Source organism: Corapipo altera, unplaced genomic scaffold (genome assembly GCF_003945725.1).
Source record: "Corapipo altera isolate COAL_440 unplaced genomic scaffold, ASM394572v1 44, whole genome shotgun sequence".
Lineage (NCBI taxonomy): Eukaryota > Metazoa > Chordata > Aves > Passeriformes > Pipridae > Corapipo > Corapipo altera.
Window position 1 is genome coordinate 1,346,745 of NW_020884880.1, and position 20,754 is coordinate 1,367,498.

The window sequence follows — 20,754 nt, forward strand, 5'->3', positions numbered from 1 at the left end:
TGCGTTCGTGTTGCATTTGCTGGGTAGTTTTCTACATCATGCTTGGGTATGGAGATTTGAACAGCATGTTGTGGTTTCACATCTTTCTGTCAAATTGTAACCATATCAACTGGCGGTACAGGTATTTGGCCCTCGGTACCCTGATGTATTGTAAATCTGTTATTTTTATATAGATAGACTTCTTACCCTACAAATGAAATTAGAATCTGATCCTGATTTTGAATAGCAAGTTTCAAATGAGAAGGGCATTTTATCTTGTTTGTAAGAGAATAAAAGAGGCCAGAGTGAGCTACAGTGTGGAACAGCAGAATCCCAGTAGGTTTTGGAATTTTCTTTGAAGAAACCATTACCACACTGATCCCTGGAAAACACTGAATCCATTCCAAATTTAAGAATTGTAGATTATTCTTGTGTTGTGAACTCAATTTTTAAAAAATAGAATGTTAAACCATGCAAGTTAAATGGTTACCTCACTGAGAAGCAAATTATCGGTAGAGAAAGCAAAGAAGTTAGTCTTGTTTTTTCAAATCATCCTCAATGCTAAATAAAAGCTTATTTCCAATATTAAGTTGGGGCTTGATTGCCATGACAGTGGTGGTTATTTTTAGGGTTTGGAACAAAATGGAAAGAAAAAGTGTTAAAATGTAGAAGAGGCAGAACTCGTGCTGCCAGGCTTGGGATGAGAAGTGGTGGACCATGATAAGATAGTCGGGGCTAGAAGGTCACCTGTGAAACACCAGCTCCTGCAGTTCAGTTGTTGTCCCTGGCTGCTGTGCCTCCTGTATCTTCCACTTCCACTGGTAAGATCACACTTGCTCTCCAGCACTGGCAGGGCACACAGTGGTTTGCTCCCTCATTTGATCAGTTAGATGCTAAGATGCTGCCAGTGGTTTGGTCTGGGTAACTAGTCTTCACTGCTAAATGACAGTGGTTTTGAGTAAAACCAGAAGACTCTTGGGTTCTCCCTTTCTCCTTCACTTCCCTTTTCCATATTGGTTCCTTAATTCTCTTTTGTAAGCCACAGATCTTTTTCCACCATTCTGTTATGCGTGAACTCTTGCTTTGCTTTGTTTATAGCAGGTGTCAAAACTCATTGCTTTGGACTGCTTAATCCCACCTCATCAAAAGGGAATTGATTGCTGCTTAGAAGCATCACTTACAAGGCGATGCTTACAAATCTCTTTATGTTGACATACCTGTGAGCAGTGACTGTTTCATCTTATCCAAAACCACAGTTGTTTCAGTGCTGCCCTCTCCTCCTTGTTTGTTGATTGACAGCCACATATTGCAAATTTCTGCATTGTGTGTGTTAAAAATTACTTGGAAGAAGGATGATCTTTATAGTGTTTGTGGTATGCATTAAAATAAAGTGTTTGGATCCTTGCCTGAACTACCAAGTGCCCCTGCCTTAAAAATGGTTGGCATTTAGGTAATAAAAGACTCCTAGTTTGGCCTGACTTCTACGCTTGAGAGAATGTATAAATATTATACATAGTTTGAGTACTCTAAGGCACAGAACTTGTTTGTAGCTGGCTCTTAAACACTGTAGCAGCAATTGTGCTGGAATATTATTAAAGAAATGGATTGGAAAACCAGTTAAACAAAAAATTGTGAGTCACATATGGTTCATTTAAGAAGTTATTTCCCATCAAACTCCCTGTTACTGGACCCAATGTTACTTTTAAAATCAGAATAATCTATTTCTTAGCTCCAAGTTCTATGTTAAATTGGTCTTGATAAATATTCTACCTTGCACTGGAAGTTTCAGATTTTGTTAGCTGGTTTTAATATTCATCTGTACAGTTCCTTAGCTGCCTCTGTCTCATCTAAAACTAGAGACGAATAAGAACACACATTTTGAAGGATGTGGCTAATTTTCTTATATTCATGAGAGAATATTCCTTTGATTTGCTACGTTGCAAAGTCGAGGACCTTATTTCTAGATTTAAATTGATTCAAGAATGAATGTCTGTTTTTGATCCACGGGCTCCCTCTCCTGGTCTGGGAGGTGCTTGGCACCAGGAGCCTGATCAATGCAGAAGGTAAGTGAAGTTATTTGCGTATTGATTTAGGGACATGATGTTGATGGTGTCTCTTAACTTCTTCCATGTTTAATGACAGAACTGTGCTCTCTCTAATAGCAGTAATGAAATTAACATTATGGTAAATGAGGGTTGCAGCGTCAGGTTTATCTTATTCAAATGCCAGTTAAGACATATCACAAGGACAGAAAGCAATGTGCTGGAAACAATATTTACAAATAAAACAGGTAAATTTGCACATAGAAGTAACTTTGTGAACAAATACTCTCTAGATGCACTGATACTTCATCTTTGTTTCTATGACACCTTTGTATTAATATTCTTAGATTATAAACATATTAGTATTGTAAATTGCTTAAAAAAATTGAGACTTTGGAGTCATAAAGCATACCTCATAGGTAAAAATTTTATCTGTTTTAGAGGTCACTTAGTTTCGCCTCAGGTTTTAAAGTCCATTTCTAAATTTATGAAGTAAATTTGTGGCACAGTTGAAGAAAAATTTTTTGTGTTTTACCTTCCCAGTCTTGCTTCTAAGAATTCTTTTCAGCTTGAATTTATCAACATGAACAAATGTTTGCATAGCTTAAGAAGTGAAACAAGTTCTAGAATGGTCCTTTCTATAATACTGTTAATTCATATGTATATTGCAGCTGACATAATTAAAAAAAAAATCTCTTCAGCTCCAATGATTTCGAGTAGATGCTGTTTTTCACATTTTTGGACCAAAGACCATCATGATAATTTTGGGCTTGCTTTATGCTGAAGTAAGTGACCACAGAATGTCACAGGGATTCAAGATATGCAGGTCCAAAAGATTTATTCAGAAGACCTGCAGTGCAAGTAGGGGCAGGGCTGGGACTGGCTTTTGTACATTGATGACAATGCAAAACAAGCACCAGACTGATGTGAATAGCTTTCACTTTAGAATATCAGGCCCTCTTATTCCAGGGCCTGAGTTTATAACAAATATTCAAAGGAGTTTCTAGCATTTTCATTCATGTTTGAAATTGAGTGTAAATTTTGAAAAGAAAGATCTTACTAGTGAAATATCAAATCCCAGAGCTCATTCAGAAATTTTTTGCTAGAAGTGCTAATTTAGGTGTTCCTCTTGGCTTAAGCAAGCATTGACAGTTATGTGTTATGAAGGAAAACCAGGTTTGGGAGAACTATTGTAGCAATTCTCTCAACTTACTTATTAGTTGTTCCAAAGACACTGAGGGTGAACTTTTCATGTGAGCAGAGGATATAAGACACATATGAGAAGTGTTAAGTATTTTGCTGCTGAGTTGGTCTGACTAACATTACAAGAAGGAAGACAGTAGAAGCGAATAGAAACAATGCATAACATATGAGTTAATAAAGTCTATATCTCCTGAGAATTTGCTGGTTTTATGTATACTATAGGCACTTTAAAATGACAACTGTTTGCTGTGCATTCTTGTTATGCCACACTGTTGATTATTCCCTTCACCATCTTGTAAATCTTCTGTCCTGGCATCTATTAGTTATCTGTTCACCTTGTTTAGGTTTATAGGGATTGAAATTATTTCTGAGCTAAGTTATCTAGCCTCTGTAACACCAGTGCTCTGAGATAGCTTGATACTTATCTATTGGTTAAATAGGCAACCTGACAGGAACACAGCACTCCTGTCTAGTTTACTGACTTACTTTACTGCACTAATACATTGAAACTATTATGATATTTTAACATTTTGTACCATACTCCTCCTCGTCATCCCCCAACTATGAAGCCTGTTTAAAGTTTAGACTGTAAGGTACATTGAGCTTACAATGAGAAGTAGCTTTCTATAGTGCTATGAATTGTTAAATCTTTTCCATTAAAGCAAAGTGTGTTTTTTTTCTTCTTTTGTGCACAGGTACTTGGAACACCAAATGAAGATACGTGGCCTGGAGTCCACTCTTTACCCCATTTTAAACCAGGTAGGCTGAAGTACCAACTTCATCCAATTCTCTCCCTGGAAATACAGAACAGAGATAGCTGCATCCCTGCCCACAAGCTTCAAAATGACTTGGTGTGCAGAGCGTGAACCATAATGCACTTCTGTTGCTGCTTTTTATTTTGCTCAGGGTGTGTGTGAGGGTTCTTTTGTTTAATTTCTTTTCCTTCTTTTTAATTTTCTTCTGTTTATTACAGTATGAGCCCTGACCTGCTTGCATTCCTCAGCCACCAAGTATCGTACCTTTCAGATTGCTAGTAGGGTGATTCCTAGTGAGTATTACTCTCCTTGCAGAGCACACCAAACTTTGACAAATACTGAAGGAAACCAAAGAGTAGAGAAAAGACATTGTGAAAGCTGAAGTGATTAACTAGATCATCTCTTAGCACCTTTCTGCAAAGGTTCGATTTTTTAATACATGTTATATTTCAAGTTGTCATATTCTACAGCCATCCTTGAGAAACCATTTCACCATCTGATACCTTTTTGTGAGAGAGAACAGTTTGTTCCCTAGAAACTAGATGGATGTGGTCAGCTTCATTATGCTATATATGTATGCATGTTTATACATAGTATTGTGAATTTCTGAGTGGAGATCTTAGAAATTCATTTTTAAACACAGCAAAGCAGGTGAATGAGTAGGAGATGTGTTGGCTCTTGGGGGTAGTAAAATACTGGAATTGGTTGTCCGGAGAGGTTTGCCATCTTCATTCTGTTCAAACCCTGGCAGGATGGGACCTGAACAGCCTGAACTTGTTGGACCTGCTGTGAGTGAGTTTGGACTAAATGGTAAAGAGAAGGTTACTAGATGCTCTTGGATGAAGGACTTAAGTGGCTCACAGTATGTTTTGCTAGGATGAGTCATCTATTTATAACCATATGACTGAAGTCTGGAAGTAAGTAACAGAAATTGACCCAGGAATCCACTTTCAGATATTTTTGCCCTTGCAGACCTAAGGTCTCTCAGTAAACTCTCGGTTCTCCTTTTTTGTGATGATAGTCCCTTCAGCTTTAGTGATAAACTGTGACAATCTCTATCATTCTACGTCTTTTAAACCTAATTTCCAAGTCATCTCATAGGTCAGCCATAGAGAACATTCCATTTTCGTTTCAGCTTGTCATACATCAGATCTGCAGAATCATAGTAGCTTTTTTTTGGGCAGCAAAGAGGCAGGAGATAAGGCAGAGGAGCTGTAAAGGACAAAGGGATCTAGGTAGCTCTCAAGAGACAGAGAGAAACAAATACATTGTAGGGTTTACCCTGATAGGAAGACAAAGCCTGGAGAAACAGGAATGCAGACAGCCTTCTTGCACTTTGTTTTCAGTCTCTGTCCTAGACTTACTGCTGTTTAGTGAAATCACACTCTAGTGAACTCTAGTGAATTAGTAGAAACTTCTTTAACAAGTAGTTTTTCACTGAAATACTAAAAATACTACAGTGTTCTTCCCTAAAACAGCTTTTATGTTTCCTCTTCCTGATACTAATTAAAAGGTGAGTATATGCACAGGATCCTTACAGAAATGTAGTGATCTGTAACAGCAGTCCAAAGACATTGGTTTTAGCAAGAACAGTGAAGAGAAGAAAATCTGGAGGTGTCAGTGAGTGCTGTTTGGGTTGGTTTGTTTTTATTCTTCTGTGTGATACAGCAAAGTTTTGAACAGTAGATGGCAGCCAAGAAATTTCCTGGTTTCCTTTTTCAGTTTGGTTTCCAAGTGTATTAAGGGAGATGAGTTTATTACCACAGAAGAATATCAGGAAATAAATCCACTCTCGGTACTTCATTAAATCTAATTTTTATACAGGCATTGTGTTAGACTTGCTCTTATTTTCTCCATCCCAGACTATAGATTTTTTCAGCTATGAATACATAATATTTATACAAATGCAGCGTGGGGGCAAGAAGAAAGATGCCTCCAAGACAGAAAATGGTCACTCAGTATTTTCACCATTTCTGCATGGTGTGGTCTTTGTTCTCTCGGATCCTTTCCACATCTGTGAAGTATGTACGTTTGTATTATTATTCTTCTGGCAACTATTTACTCATTCTAGGGCCTGTTAATGCAAAGTGCTGAGCTCCTTAATTCCCTTGCACTGTGGAGGTCTGAGAGCATTCAAAAATAAAATCCCTCTTCTGTACACATACTGTGTTCTTTACTCCCTTTGGAGTAAAGGGAGTATTTTTGTCCACATACTGTGCTCTTTGCTCCATATATCCTTGATGACCTTGGTAAAAGGATTTTTTATTTGTTTTATGGTTCCTCATTTGCTGATTTTAGAAACTACAGCAATAGAAAGCGTCATCTAACTGGACAACCAAAACTGGCTCTCATACCCCAAAATGGAGGAGTTAGATTTTATCCTGGTAAGGTATGGAATGGTTAGAGCAGCAAAACACATCACCTCTGGTATCATACTGATATACCAGGTATGCGTTGGACAAAAATCTCTAACCTATGGGCAAGGCTGGAATTAAAACTATTTGCTCAGGCCATTAAGGTCATTGGAGATGTTTGGTCATGGATACCGGGTTCTCTGTTGCTTCTTAAAAATATGCTTTCCTTCGTGCCATTCTGTGCACAAAAGCTTTCTGGCTATGGCAAGGCTGCATTATCCCCTTCCACAGATGCTCAACCAAATATGCTCCCCTTCCTGATAGTCTGAAATTGTTGTTACACTTTAGAAGTCATAACTGACTTCTTTAGAGAAAAAATGGAGGTTAAAGCTTTAATAATACACTTAAGATGACTTAATCTTTTCCTTTTCTTAGCCGAACAACGCAGGAAGGACACTGACATTTCTTTCCAAGTCTGAAACAATTCCATTATTCTTCAGGATTTGTAAAATGACAGTTTAAATATAAGCGATATGGGATTAAGTAACTCTTGCGTTTTGCATGTGTTTGTGAATTTAAGACTCATAGCTGCTAACAGTAAGTGTGATAAATTAAGAAGTGCAGAGAGCACTGGTGATGAGGATATTGATATCCACTCAGGTAAGGCTTTGGTGCTATAAACTTAGTTGTGTAAGCATAAACCAAAAGGATTTGAGCAGAAAGTATCAGTGATAAATAGTATAGTTTAAAAAATGCTGGGCACATTAAATGTCTGTGGAGTTGGAAAGACTATTGAGAGTAGAAACAAAATTTCATTGTATTTCTTGTTTGTATACAGACTTCAATAATTTTCATGCTGTGATTTGATAGGGCACGGTCTCGTGCTGTGGAGAGCTAATCACAGTTTATGAGGAGGAACATGTCTGAAAAACATGGCATTAGTCTCATCTCTACTACAGTGAACAAGGGCCTGATTATTATGGAAAGCAGCCAGTGCATAAACAATGATGATCTCTGACATCTTAATATGCAGGAACATTTCTGAGCTTGAATAAGAAATGTGTTCCTAAGGCTAACTGTGGGTGGCTCTATGTCATCTAAACCCCTAACCTTGGTGATTTTAACAACTATAATATTGAAAATAAAATGGTCATAATTTTTTTTGCTATTTAAAAAGTCAGAAAACAACTTGTATTTTATCTTCTTGCTTTGAGATTTCTGATTACTTTCTATGTAACAAATATTCCAAATATTATGGAAGATATTTAAAGGTAAAAGTTGACCTGGTCTTTAAGCTTTCTCTGGGCCTCAGCCTTGGTCCTCTCAGCTTGCACCTGTGCACACCAGCACATGTACACACATGTCCTGCTTAGTAAATTACTTAAGGATAATCTAAATAATGCATTTGAAAATTCTGAAATACTTCAGAAATGTTTCAGTAACTTTGAGTTACCTCTGTGATTAACTTTGATGCTGTTAAGGATGCTATAATCTTGAGAGGCTCTTCAGGTACTCACGTGTCACCAAAGAAACCCAGCAATTCTGGATCACTCTGAGAGTAAATTATCTGCCTCAAATAGCAAAATAGCTTGAGGAAATTATGAAAAAGTGTTAGTTGCTGTTTCAAGAAAATCTTGAGTTTTCATCTGGAATAGAACCCCCACGTTACTGGACAGAGGCACTGCAAATGATGAACATGACCACCTGACACAGGACTGGAAGAATATGTTTTCACTATTTATTCTTTTGTTCCAATACTTTCAGAAATGTGTAAATTTGCTACACTAAAGCAGATCCAACCACCAGTCGTATCATTGGATCTGTATCTCGAAGAAAAAAAATAAAGTAGGCATTTGCTATGTCTTATTTGTATGAGTAGAGATAAAGCAGTATTCTAAAACAAGCTGCTTCCTTACCTGCCTTGTGTCCAAGTCTTCCTGATTTTTGTGTGTTATTCTCTCCATTGTTGTTAAATCTCCCATTTTTCTTAGTCTGGAGTCTTGCCAACTTTTCATCTGCAGTGATTTGTCCTGGATTCAGAGTCCTACCCAAATAATTGAGCAAGATAAGTCTTTGGATCAACAGCTATGCTTAAGTTTTCACTTTTCCTACGTTCTCAGTTACCATTTGGGACTGATGCTGTGTAACCTCCATCCTGGGAAGTTAAATAGAGATTTATCAGAAGGTACTGTCAGTGAGTAAAGTGGGAGAAGGTAAGATATGGTCACAATAGAAGATAAATGAAATGGCCATGGCCATGAAGAGATGGTGATGGTCAAGGAGAAGAAGTAACTAGTTAGGATTGTAGAGAAAACGTGAGAATGCTGTGTCATGTTCACTGTGCATCAGTTCCTTACAATACTGTTTTTAGGGGAAAGAAGGTTAAATATTTTATCTTGGGCTGATGGTGTAGGAGCCTGAACCTCACAATGCTCAACAGACAATCAGATGGAATAGAGAGTGATATACCTGAAAGGTTCCTTTATGAGGCAATGAAAGCAACTGGTGAACACTGAATTTTAAAAGAGAATCCCTAAAGTAAGCATCTCTCCTTAAGGAGAAAGGAAAATACAAAAAGAAACAGTGAGAAAACAGTTTTCGTGGGAAATACTGCATAAGACAGAATTTGCCAGAGACTGACAGGTACTTGAAGGATTTATTAAAAAATCACAAGTCTATGACTGACAAAACCACTGTAGAACTGGTGTTCTGACTCAGGAATTCTACTTTGCTTCTCAGATGATCAATAATTATAGATTTGGTTTAGAAATATGATCTGCCTACTTGCATCTTAACAGCTGTTTGATAGCAAGTTGTTTTCAAAGGATTTAGTCTTCATTTAGAGTAGGGTTGGGCCGTGAGACTAAACTCCTTTGGCACAAACACACGAACATACTGTATATGAGAACACATGGCTTTTCAAACTTGTATAGCAGTTTTTCCTATAGAGTTTCACCAAAGCCTGTCAACAATTTATTACACGCTGAATCAGTATCTTGTTTATTTACATCTACATTGATGCCAGCAAATGTTCCCAGGTGATGTGGGAGTCTACTGTTAAACTGTTAGAGCAGCCTCTGACCTGCCTTACCTTATGGCAATTAGCACTTACCAATAATTAATTCCTGGGCATGTTTAGGGAGTTAATGTAGGCCGGGGCTGTTCTCCATAATAAGGAAGTTCCCATCTTCTGTATTGGAGGACGGAAGTGGAAGGGTACTGCAGCAGTACTACAGGACAGTCATGGTGTCTCAGCCAGACAGCAGTCTTGAGCACATTTAAATTACTGATATAGATGTAGTCTTCAAGAATTTGAGTATTTGAGGAAAGGAGAGGGACCTGTAAAGGAGAATTAATTTCAAATTTCTCCCCCTTTTTTTTTTGCCATAACTAAATTGTATTGTTTGGTGTTTTCTCAAGTTTGTGGTATCTACAACCTAAGAGAAGTAGAATTGTCTATGTTTTCACCATTTAAAAAAATTACATTAACCTGAAAAGTTAAAGCAACCTATTATGTTTGCAGGGGAGCCAGTGTGGGCACTGCTGAAAGGTGGAACCATCTAATGTACAAGTCCATTGCATCAGACAATGCTAGCTATTAAAATTACATTTTCTACTCATGTTCAGTAAGAAGTTTAGAAAACAGCATCTATTCTTCCTCTTTACACAACCCGTGCACTTCTAAAGCAGGTGCTTTTGGAAGAGAGAAGAAGAGAGGGAATGGGATGGGATGGGATGGGATGGGATGGGATGGGATGGGATGGGATGGGATGGGATGGGATGGGATGGAGGGGGGGAGTTGAAGTAATTTTTCTCAAGGCCTTTGACATACAAAGCCCCAAAGTGTAGCTTGTGTGTGTGTAAAAACTGCAATTGTGAATGAACTTCAGTGAAAACTCTAATTTCACATTAGTGCTGCAAATATTATAGTGCTTGAAAATTTGCTTGTCAACATGGATGCTTGTCTTTGTATCTTTACTAACATAATTTAAATATTTTTAGCATTGAATCTTTAATAAAAATAGCATATGTCTTACATATCACAATACAGTGTTAGTCACATTAGACTTAATTTAAATGTAAAGAAAACCCTTTTAAAGAAATAATGAATTAGACTTTTCAAAATATTAATTATGGTGATGTTTAAATATTTGCATTTAAGCTAATCACATTTGGTTTTAAATAGAGAAGAACATTAATCAAGGAATGCATATTAGCCATCATGTTTTGATTAACAACATAAAAAATGCCTTGAAGTCAAACTGCATTTTAAATTCTTTGGTTTAGACTAGAAGCTGATTATCAATAGCGCTAAAAAGAAGCTAAAAATCAAAATGTATTCTGCCTCTAATTCCTTATGTTGCTTGTCTTGCCTGTCCTAGGTCCATTCAAGGCAAATGTGGCAAAGGTATAATAGTTCATGTGTTTTTCTGACTGATAAAAGAGAAAAAACCCTCATCTTGTTTTATGTTACTTAAAATGCAAGTGCTATTTTTTCAATTCTCACAGCAGACCAGTATTCCTGCAGTGGTCTGCTAATAAGCTCACTAGTGAGTTCTGCTGAAATTCACTTCTGTTTGAACCTGCCCTTGATGCTGGGCTGTCAGATGGAGCGTGTTTATGAGGCAGATAATGATGTTTGCAGTGGAGAACATGTAGGTATATATGTGGGCACACAAGTAAGTATGCATATGTATTAATGTTGCTGTAGAGTGGTTGTCTAAAGGAAATAAGAAACAGACAGAAAGAAATACTGTTGTTTCTAAGACCACTTAGTACAGTGTACTGGATGAGCTCTCTGGCCAGGCTTTTTTTTCGTTTAGGCCTTCAAACTGGCTAGAATTTGGGAGCACTTGTTTTAAGAACATAATTTTTTTGATGCATCAGGTTTGTCAAATCAGCCAACTTGAGAAATTTCCTCCTCTTCCTCTGGTTGCTCATTTCTGCTTCCATTTTGCTGTTGTTGTTCTAATAGCTTTGCTGATGCTATTGTTTGTGGGGCACAGTCCTAAAAACTTCCTAGGCACATGAGGCATTGAGTTAGCTGTGCTGCAGGGTCTGAAGCAAAGAACAGCTCAGATCCATGTACTGCCCGAGCATGTGTGTAACTGCACCACCCAGCATCGGTGAGTGGGTTGTGTGTGCCAAGCAGAACTGTGAGTCTTGATTCTGAGACTGGGCTTCTGAGGCTGTGGATGTAATATGTTAGACTAGTCCTTTTGTATACTACTCTAACATCCTAAAAGGCACTCTACAGGAAGAAGTTGCTACTTCTTTCCAGTAAAGAATATGAATACTGTATGTTTGCTCTTGTTTCTGCAGTCCTATATAGGAATCTCTTTACACTGCATTTGCTTATGAACATGCCATTTAGTCAGGATTTGGCTAATTTGGTCTTCTACGAAGCAAATGATAAACACTTTTAGGTGCTGTTGGATTTAAACAAAACTAAAAATTTCTTTCTTCTTTTGCTTCACATAAGCAAAAAATCACCTTTGACTAGTGAAATACAGCACCCATGTAAAAAGCCAGCTCTGTAACAGCGAGACATGGTTCTAGTGAGGATGATGAATATATATTTGGGATTAAAATGCAGAGGATGAAATTTTGTTTCCTGAATTTGTTCCCAAAAGATTAGCAAATATTTAAGTGCTTACATAAAGGAAATTAAAATCATACTTTTTACTTTAAATTTCAGATGAGCTTACTGTGTTGATATTCCAGTGTTTTTATTAATAATAAACACATTTAATAAAAATAACATAAAAATATTTGAACCCTAGTATATATACTCACAATTTGGAACTATAAAAATTCAAAATACATGTGAGATCAAATCCTGATCTGTAAACATAAAGTTTTTCAGGTTTCTTAAATATCAGCCTCATGAGAATGAGCAGCTGCCTCAGCAAAATAGTGTGCCTCGTGTTCTTGACAGTGGCTTGTGAGTGCTGGAGGATGGCTGTGTGGGTGGGTGATGATGTAAATGTCCACGTGAAACTCTCGCATCTGCCTGTTTGGTTTTCAGTTCTGAGGGAGAGGCATTAAGTTTTTGCTATACAGGTTTTCTTCCACAAGGTTGGACCGAGATTTGGATCACCAGTAGATCACCAGGAGGGTTGCCTCTCATAATGTACATCAGGCAAAGATTTCTTTTGGGGGGGAACATTCATGGTGATTGTGCAGTATTCCCAGGATCTCACATACAGTCAAGATCTACTGACTGATATTACTGTTCTTTATTATCAAATCAATGGGAACATCTGAAAAACAAATACCATATGCTTGAAAGTATCATAAAATGGGATTTCATGCAGCTGGTCACAGTTAGATATGTATAGTTTTAGATTTGGATTTATTAAATCCATTGAGCACTAAAGGACAGAGGCATTCATACAGGTATGTGGGAGCCGTTCACTCTGAAAAGTGACTCAGAAGCCAACTTGGGGATGTAATTGTGAGATTGAATTCCAATTCTGTCATTAATTGGACAAATGCAGGACATGCTCAGATAAAAGTTGAGAGGTTAAGTTACTTCCTTTTTTGCCTATATTGGGACTGCAAGATTGGTGTTTTTAGGTATGTAATACCGTGGTTTCACAGTTTAGGACCTAAAAAACTGGTCCATGGTAGAGGAGTTCAAGGACAAGATTATTGCAGCTGCTCTGTTCTGGCAACTCTGAAACAAAAATCTGATGGGTTTTTAATTCTCTAAAGGATGAATTCAGGAAAATACTAAGAACTGGCATGTACATAAGTCTGGGCTTAGTTAACACAGTAGTCCCATCTAACTGTACTATCCATGAAAGTTAACAGGACTCTGGTTGGAGCTATGACTACAAAATAATGTACAAAAACATGAGCTGTATTTCATCATGTGTGCTTTCTTTCTGTACAAAGCATTTTAAGTACAGAGCCTCTGATCTGGTCAGAGTAGAGAGGAAAGAGTTGATACCAGTAGTTAGGAGAAGCATGATCTGCAGTCACACAGCATATTCATAGAGTTTGGAATTGAGAACTATGGATTAACATGTGCCCCTCTATAGGCAGGGTTTCTTCCTCTCCATGTCTTCCCCCTAGTTTTCCCTCTCCTTGCCTGATAAATGCAGGTGCTTACTTAAGAAGATGTTTAGATGACAGTCATAGACACTGAAGGATGAAGATCCCTTTGAGATGTTTGTTCGTTTTACTCATGTGTGTCCCTTATACCATTTACATAACTGGTTGCAGTATCACTTTTTCAGTAAAAACTCATCTAGCATAGCAATAGTTTTTCAGATTTTTTGCAGAACTGAAACAAATCTTTTGACATTATGGCCAAAAGGCAGTTTAGCCAACTGGGTGACTCTGGGGTTTTCCTCCCACAGTAAAAATAGCTTAAACTGATTTAACTAAACCTCTGATAGTCCAGTCAAGGAAATACATTGTATATGATACTTCTCAAATGTTTTCAGTGGATGTAACTCTGTTGAAGTCAATTTGAGCCAACTCAGTATCTGACCAAAACATATTGCAGAATGACAGATAAAATCAAAATCTTTCTGTCTCCAGGTCTAGATTAGCTTTTCAGCAGTGCTTCAAGTCAGTTCAATTCTCTTTTCGCCCAGCATTTTTCTGCACCAAAATAGATTAATCTGCAAATTTGCAGTTTATTAGTTGAATGTGTATTTCAGACTTGTTGTTACATGGCACTGTCTAGCTGCATCTTATTTTTCAGTCCTTTGTCATAAATAAATGGACAGTTATGGTTGGACTACTTACTTATGAAATATAGCAAGTCTTTATTTTTTTATAGTTTTTATGGATAAGTATCTGTTTGCATATACGCTTTTAACTCCCATTTGCAAACTAAAACTAAAAAAATTACCTTAGCTCCTGCTGAGGCCTATGCAACTTGGCTGCTAATCTTACCAGAGCTCAGGCTTTTCCTCTGGAGACCAGAATTAGTAAAAAACTGGTACAATTTGCATTGTAATGTTCTTCTCCCTTGTAAGTTTGGATCATGCTCTCAATGCCAGTACAATCGTTGAACTACTTACAACAGAACATGTGCTTCAGTACTGAGCTTTTATTTGTACTACTGGATATTAAAACATAATCAGAGGCAGTGACTCCAGTGGCATTTTACCTATACTGAGCCATGGCTATATCTAAGAATGAGCCTGACTACTTTGCTCATTTGATTTAAAGACCTGCCTCAGGGCACTGGCACCTCTGCAGTAGATGCATTGCATGCTACGTATAATAGAGATAAAAAGAAATTGGTACTTCCTATAATTTTAACCTGGATGCCTCAGGTGTGTAAGTTATTTTGTTGTAATGTGTGCACACATAAAATTGTAAGGAAATATCTTCACTTGCTCCTCTCAGTAAGAACATACGCAGCAACTTCTTTAACCATTATGGTCTGCATACATTGTGGTACCAAGACTTAAGAGAAAATACACAATGTTTTAAATTGTTTTTCCTTTTTATAGTACCCAAGCTGCTAAGTGCCTGGGATTGACCTTATCAGTAATTGGAAAGTACTATAGAGTTTCTAATTTACAAAATTTAGGATAATGTCAGAGAAGTCAGCTAATGGTCACCTACAGTCAAATATTTTCCAAATGCAGAAACTTTGTTGGTAATAAAAGCAAAACAAAACAAAAACCCCATAAAAAACCTTTCAGATTTTTGTTTTATACACTCCTCTTTGTCTAAAGGCCTTTAGCAGTATGACTATGTAGTTAGCATTTGGTGTTATTTGCTAAGAAAGTTATTTGAGTAAATTTAGATACAACATTACATAAGTGATATTTATAATTTATATTGGTGCTGGAACTATTTGTAGTCATGTAGCTTTGACTTTCCAGTACACTTGTCACACATATCTAAAAGGGAGTGATATAATTTCTTTAACTGCATCATTATCGTTAAAGCAACAAAATCTGTAAGCTTGAAGTGGCCCTCAGACACAGTTTACAGGTCTGCTGCTTACCAAAAACTTCCAGTAGCGACGTCAATGCGAGTTGAAGCTTCTGCATTTGTTTTTTTAGCTAAAGAGAAAAAAAAAGAAAGAAGTGGTTATAAGAAATAAAATCAAAGCATCTACGTTGATGCTAGGATTTTGCATGTGCCTTGGTTTTGGCACCTCCAGAACTGACTGCGTATGAAGTGTACATGACAGCTTTAAAACTCAGATAAGCAAAGTACAGAAATACAGGAATTTGAACACAACCCCTTCCAAGTTACATTTACAGCTGTTTTTCACAATAAGACACATGCATAGCTATATGCATATATATATAAAAAATACTGTTGCAACTGTACAGTGGGTCTATTAAATGTCATGCTTGTAGGTGAAGAGAAAGCAAAATTTTATTTTTTTTTTTTATTTTTTTTTTTTTTTTTTTTTAGTTTATGGAGTATTTTGTAAGTTTAGGACTCCTTCACAGCAATTAATGCAACCACACTAGGGTAGCTGGTGATGGTGAGTACCAGTTTACATAGTAGAATTTCAGTGCAAGGAGTCTTCATGGAAAATGTTATTATATTCTCCAGCTGAATTTGAATGAATACAACTGCATTTGTTTCTTCCTGAGAGGCATTTAACTCCTGTTGCAAAGGTTAATGAAGTACTGCTCATCATTTCTGCAGCAGCTTTCATAGCATCTTCCTCTTCCAGCTAGAGTCCTACTGCAGATCAAGCATCTTCTTGGATATGAGAGGGAAAGTACTTACATCTAAACTTAAGAACTTGATGTTCGAATAAATAAGCTGTCATTGTACTTGTTACTTCTGCTCATTATTTGTACATATTCTTTAGAAAATGGACTCTCATGTGGCCATCATGTTCTTTGTGTCTCTGTGTGTCACACAGACCCACACTTACTCCTATGCCGCCTGAGAAGCATAAAAACATGACAGCGAGGTCATAGAGAATTGTATTTGCCATGAAGAAAAATAAAAAACCAAACTAGATTTCAGGCTTTTTTTTTTCCCCCCAGCAATCAAAAACTACTTCAGAAGTAATTGTAAAAATTTACATTTCTGGTGATGCCAGAATGAACTTTAGTAAATGAGCTTTAGGTCATGCTGGTTTGATTTGTTTTAACAACTTTTGGGTTTTGGGGTTTTGGTGGTTTTTGTCTCCCTGTTTGTATGGCAGCTGCTCATAAGTTTGTTTTCTTCCCTTGTCTTAGGACTTCAACTACAGTAGACATATAGAAATGATAAAATGATGAAAATTGACAGTAAATAAATATTTTTAAAAACTAAATCCTGGGTTTAGTGTAAGTAATTGAATGTGCCTCTTCTTTTTCTTACAGAACGGTTTACACAGTATGGCCCTAAAAACCTTAGACAAGCCTGGAATAAGTAAGTATTTTTTTTTCTACTTGCATTTTTGACTCTTCAAGGATATGATTCATGACAAGTTGAAGTTGTCATAGCTAACTTAAAATGGCTCTATTCTTTTCAAATAAAACAGATTTGTATTGCCAATTACCTGTAAATAGGGAGAAACTGCATAGCATCATATTTTCTTCTTGGGGATGTTAGTTGACAAGTGTATTCAGCTCATGGAGAGATGCTGTGTTATTGCTTTGGGGTTTCAGTTTTGAATCTTTTTTTCTCTGTTCATCTATAACAATTAAGAAACTTTTAAAGAATATATTGCTAATCAACTTTTGAGTGTTGTTTCCACATAATCATGCCCTGTTGCCAGGTCCATCTGGTCATACTATGTTATATCTTAATTATCATGAATGAAAAAAGGTAATGTGAATTCACCATGCTCTTTTTTTTTCTTTCAATGTTTTCTTATTTTTTCACATTTACATTAAATGGGCATTGATACACAGGTTTTATGTTCAAAATACAGATAAACCAGGGATGCCTATCCAATCATCTGTATAAAGGTTACTACTAGAAAATTTCTCAGCACATGTAGAATTTTGTAAACAGGATATTTGGACCTCACTGTCTTAACCAACTAATATCTTTTATATTTTGAGAAATCATGCAGAGTTCGAGTTGGATGAGCAGGATCACAGCTATATCAACAATTTGTCATGCCAGAAAAATTGTTAGAATTTTTTTACTCTTTTTTGACCAAAATTTTTTGCAAAAAGGCTAAGCCTTTGCTGCACCAGCATTGCTGTTTTCTTTCTGGTACTAATTCAAAATTTTATTTTTGCCTCTAACTGGCTGTCTTGTTGGTAGTTTACCAGGGAGTTCAAGAGATGAATCAGCAGGAAACTAAAAGATCTCTAAGTTCACCATTGAAATTGAAGATACAAAATGTTTTGGTGAAGGAGCTTCCTTGCTATAAAGAAAGAAATTTACTGATATGAGTAGAAATCCAAATCCTTTTTCTATATATTAACTTATTAGCAATGAAGTGTGTCTACAAATGCAAAATCCATAGCATGGTCACTTGTACAAGGTGTGTTTAGGTTTATATTCACTTTGCCATTTTGTTATTTTTTTCTCTATCTGCTCCTTCCCAAATCAATTCTGACTGAAACACAAAGGTATTTTTCATTAAAAAAAAAACTCCAATGACTTTTGAAATTGTGGTTGACTGAACAAGGAGAAATCTCTTCAGGTAGCAAGATTATTGTTAAAATTAGGTGTTAGTTGTTGGATGTGATACCATTGATGTTCATCCTTTGAGTCTAAACTAGTATTTCTGCAGTGCCAGGGATCTTTCATGACCTTGTACCTCACTTTGCAGTACTACTGGATCCTCCATGGTTAGCAATAACTTCCTAATTCCTGCAATGAGGCATAAAGCTGGCACTGGCTTCAGTGCAGGCCTTCACAAAGGTTAAGTGTCGCTGGCTTGCATTAATTGACTTTTAACAGCCTATAGAAAAGTTCCTGGCTTGTGCAGTTCAGACTAGGAGCCTAATTTGGTGGGTTTTGTGGGTAAATCCATCTCCTATTTACTGTAGATGGAGCAACAGAAGATTAGCTTCACTTATATTTGGCTTTTGTGAATATCTCAAACCATTTTGCCAGTTGTTGTGATTGTTGCAGGCATCTTACAATGTTTGACTCTACCTCAATCTTACTGCTTGGAATGATGCAATTTCCTGAAAGTCACAACTTTCCTTTTAAAAATGAAGTCACTATAATTGTCTGTATTCTGTCCCTTAACAATCAACAAACTTGCAAGTTCATTTTTAATTTGAAAGTAGTTAATGAAATCCAAAACCTTGGAAGAAGCAATTATATTACAACATAGGCAATTAGATCTGGATTGGGAAAGGGCAAGGAAACTAATATTGGTGCGAATGTCTCTCCTTGGGGACATATATTTGTGTAAGTAATGTGAATAGATACTGGCATACTATTCTATCCATCCTGCAGGCCTGGACTGAGCGTTTCTGTATTTTACCAGCAGTTAAACTGTTAAAATATACAGTTATGTATTAATAAGTACAATAATGAGTTTGAATTTGAAAAGTTGCTGCCTTGTATTTCCTTCAAGAACATTACAGGAAATTTCTGTGTTCACATAATAGATTAAAAAAAAAGAAAAACAACCAGTTTGCTTAAAACAAAGCCTCGGTTACTCAAATTTCCTAATTGACACAAGTTGTGATCACATCACAGGCTGACTCAAATAAAAGCATAGTTTTTTAAATTCTAAGAAACCTCTTCAAAAATATTTATACATTTTCTATGCTCTGTGCATAAAGGATTTGCAATTTTTCAGCATAAATGAAGGGATTGAAAGATTGAAAGCAATGACAATACACAGAGTTCAGTGCTTCATTTGTGCAGTTCTACTATAATAGGAAATATTCAGTGCCTCAAAATTATATATCATTTACATTTGAAATGTAAAGGATTTTCTCTTTTTCTAGTGTAAATCTTTATCTGTGTGCTGTATTAGAGTGCTGTTGCTTGCACAGCTGTGGTTAAGGATGCATAAACATTTCTGTTTAAGACATCGTATTTCCAAGAGTTTATAATTCTGCTGTAAGACTTAACACATGGATAGACTGATTCATTCTAGAAATTTTCTTTCTTTCTTATGGTGTTTCAAAAAGCAACAATCTCTTAAAAAAATCCTTTTTAACTTCCTGATTTAACTTGTTGAAGATTGTTGATGACACAAAATATGTTTCATTTAGAATTGTTTTAAAGGTAGTTGGCAATAAACATGAGACCCTTGTGGAGAAAAACATACAGCCTTTTATTTTTAAATATGTATTGGTTTTGTTACAGAGTTACTTCCTCTCAACATCTTAGTACATTAGAAAGACATACCTTTTTTGGAAGAATTTATGTGTGTGCTTAAGATGTTCTTGAGGTGAAGTCCTGTTACTGCATTTTATAGGGGAGGGGCTGAGATAGAAAGAAATTTAAGAATTTTTCACACAGAAATTGCCATAGAAACTGTACCACAGAGCACGACATTGAACTTCGTGCTCCCAGACTGGAAGAGTACACCTTTAATTTTCTAAACACAATGAAACTTTCACTATCTACTGTTTCATCTTTCTGGCACAGGCTGGCCCTTTATCTTGTTTATATATATATATATGTGTTTTGAGGTCCTGGCATGGAAGGGTGAGAATGTGGGTTTAGAAGTCTTCAAAGAGGCTTTGACCTCAAAATTTGTGTTATAATTCAATTTATATAAGGGAGTTTACTAGAAGGAAGAATAATACGCTTTCAACATCTACAGAACCAGCTTCATGTCTATAAGGTAGATGGAAAAGAGGCAAAAAAATCCAACCCCAAGCTTCCGAAAAAGCCACAAATGGTAGTCTGGAAGCAAAATAATTGCACCTGACCAACTGTGTCAGCTTCTACAAGATGTGAATTTTAAAGGCAAAGCAAGACAATGGAACAATATTGGACACAAGCCAATAGCTCTTTAATTCCCACTCTAACTGGAAATTAGCTAAAAGTATGGAATTTAACAGCAATGACAAAGTGAAACCCAGCAGGCTCATTATTTAAGTCAGATCCCTAAAATTCTTAAAATAGAATTGGTCAACATTAGAGGCAACTTCTGTGAAGTGTTTGAGAGAAATAATGTCACTCTCACAGTGAATTAAATTCTTTGGAGACTTCAACACCAAATTCCTTTACTGGTTGTCAAATTACTGAAAGATTATAGAGAGTATTTACTAGATAAGATGGGATCTACAAATTTAGTAGAAATGCTTATAAAGTTAGGAAACAAAAGTTGCATTGACGTTTGCTTCTGTCTAGTAAGAAGCTTCACCTACACAGCATGACCTAACATACTATGGAATGTAATTATAAAATGCTGGTCTAAAAAGAACTAAGATGTGGTAATCTGATCTTCCTATAGAGTCCATAATGAATTATATTTTCACCTTTTTTCCTGAACTTTTCTGTTCAATTATCTCCACACAATAAAAACCAAGAACAGCTCTGCCTTCAGAATGCAAT

General features: G+C 36.4%; 1 protein-coding gene across 3 annotated transcripts in view; it reads left to right on the forward strand.

Annotated features, from left to right (window-relative positions):
• CDK14 (cyclin dependent kinase 14) overlaps nucleotides 1-20,754 on the forward strand; it is a 314,027-nt gene that overhangs the window by 210,955 nt on the left and 82,318 nt on the right. For all 3 annotated transcript variants that reach the window (XM_027639274.1, XM_027639276.1, XM_027639275.1), the window contains 2 exons: nucleotides 3,920-3,983; nucleotides 16,644-16,692. In XM_027639274.1, coding sequence (XP_027495075.1) covers nucleotides 3,920-3,983; nucleotides 16,644-16,692 — 113 coding nt within the window. The remainder of the gene's footprint in view (nucleotides 1-3,919; nucleotides 3,984-16,643; nucleotides 16,693-20,754) is intronic.